The sequence below is a fragment of the Haplochromis burtoni genome, unplaced genomic scaffold, assembly GCF_018398535.1.
Source record: "Haplochromis burtoni strain Fernald_Lab_line unplaced genomic scaffold, NCSU_Asbu1 Contig_869, whole genome shotgun sequence".
NCBI classification, from domain to species: Eukaryota; Metazoa; Chordata; class Actinopteri; order Cichliformes; family Cichlidae; genus Haplochromis; species Haplochromis burtoni.
In genome coordinates this window covers 64,664-66,341 of record NW_024583230.1, presented here as the reverse complement: position 1 = coordinate 66,341, position 1,678 = coordinate 64,664, and the positions used below count along the sequence as shown (strand labels likewise).

Genomic DNA, 1,678 nt, shown 5'->3' with positions numbered 1-1,678 from the left:
TTTTTTTTTTAAGTCTGAGTCTGTTGAACAGGCTTCCTGGAATAGAAACTTGGTCTGAGTGCAGCGTGTAATGTCTGATCTTTGTGATCTGCAGAACACATGGATGAAGTCAGCGAGCCCGTCGGACGCCTCGAAAAAGCAATTCAGAGAAATGCGAATCACGAAGGTGGACAGAGTGTCGCAGTCGGAGTTGGAGCCGGAGTGGGTTGTGTCCTTGTTCTTGCTGTTGTTGTTGGTTTGTTGGTGTGTAAAAGAAAACGGCCATCCTCACCGACTTGCAACGAAGCCCCGAAAAAGAAAAGGGGATCAGAAGAGATGATTTGAAAACCTGAATGTGAAACACTGAGAATCCTGGCTACGTGTATATAACAGTGTGATTCCACTTCTCAGAAAAGGGGACCATGAATATTTCTCTGCTGTGAGAAACTAAAAAAGCAGATGCAGGTCATGAGACTGTCCACAAATATGTAGCATTAAGCACTTTATTCCTGTGAAACTGACCACTAATCAATTTAACAATGACAGAGCAAGTTTTATTTTTGTGTTGATTGAGAATGAAACCTCTTTCTCTTTAAACTGTGGAGACTGGAGGTTCGACTCCATGGGTTTGTGGGATTTTGATCACATGTCAGTAACCATGACTACGGCACGTGAACATGAGGATTTGGGGTTTAGCGTGTCTTGTGTTTAGGTCTAAGCCAGAGATCTTTTTTTTTATATATATTACTCAGATATATGTACACATCTCCCTTTTAATACTAATGACATGTGTAACACTGACTTTTAATAAGAGTTCTCTTGTAATGTGAAGATTTTCTGTAGCTTTCTCATGTTCATGTTGATCTTTCACTTTTGTTTCTTGGCAATGGCCACAGATTTAACCCCTACGTGTACAGCATTATGTTCTGATGTTAATAAAACACTTCAATCAGCTGGTTTGGTTTGGACGGAGTTTGTTTCATGATGATAAAAGGCGTCGGTACAACGTGAAATAACTAAAACTGGTCAGAGAATGAATGTTTGTCGCTGTGGGCGGTGCTGGGGGAGGGCAGGATCGCTGTGTGTCTGAAACAGGAATGCAAACAGCTGCACAATAACACAGCAGGAAGTCTGTGCTGGAAGAGCTTTCGTTCTTCCTTGTGTCAGAGCAGAAGGAATAATGGGTAATCAGATTACTCTGCAGGTGTGGCCTGGAAACGCTGTGTTGTGGAACAAAGTTGTTGTGGCGTTGGCTTTTTTTCCAACATCTGGAAACGATGAATTCAGCTCCACAGTTTGAATATGCAAGAAGAAGAACAGCTGGAATCCCCCAAATATGTTTTCTTCTCCTGAGGGTCAATGATTTAACTCTGGCAATAAACAAATACAAGAAGTTATTGTGCTCATGTCAGCCGACTGTAATTGCGGGGCCAGGACCGCCACCTGCTGGCTGCTTTTAGTCACTGCTCATCACTAAGAGAAAGCTGTGTGATCCTCATCAAATACATTAAAATACCTTTAAAACTTTTAAGGTAAATGATTGAGTCATTGCAGTTTGGCTTCTCTGCACTGTGTCATTCACAGATGTGCTGTTACCTTCAGTGTATGAGAGAGGTGTGGAGAAGCAGCTGGATTATTCAAATGCACTGCCACACCTTTAAACGGTTCTGTGTTTTTAAAGAATGAAAAACAAGACCTG

At 41.8% G+C, this 1,678-nt stretch overlaps 1 protein-coding gene across 1 annotated transcript; it reads left to right on the top strand.

Moving 5' to 3' along the window:
- Nucleotides 1–94: 94 nt before the first annotated feature.
- Nucleotides 95–933, top strand: LOC106632544 (V-set domain-containing T-cell activation inhibitor 1; the record flags this gene model as incomplete). Its single annotated transcript, XM_014330548.1, is given in 1 exon segment — nucleotides 95–933. A coding segment is annotated over 1 exon segment (230 nt), but the record flags the coding sequence as incomplete, so codon positions are not given.
- Nucleotides 934–1,678: the final 745 nt, after the last annotated feature.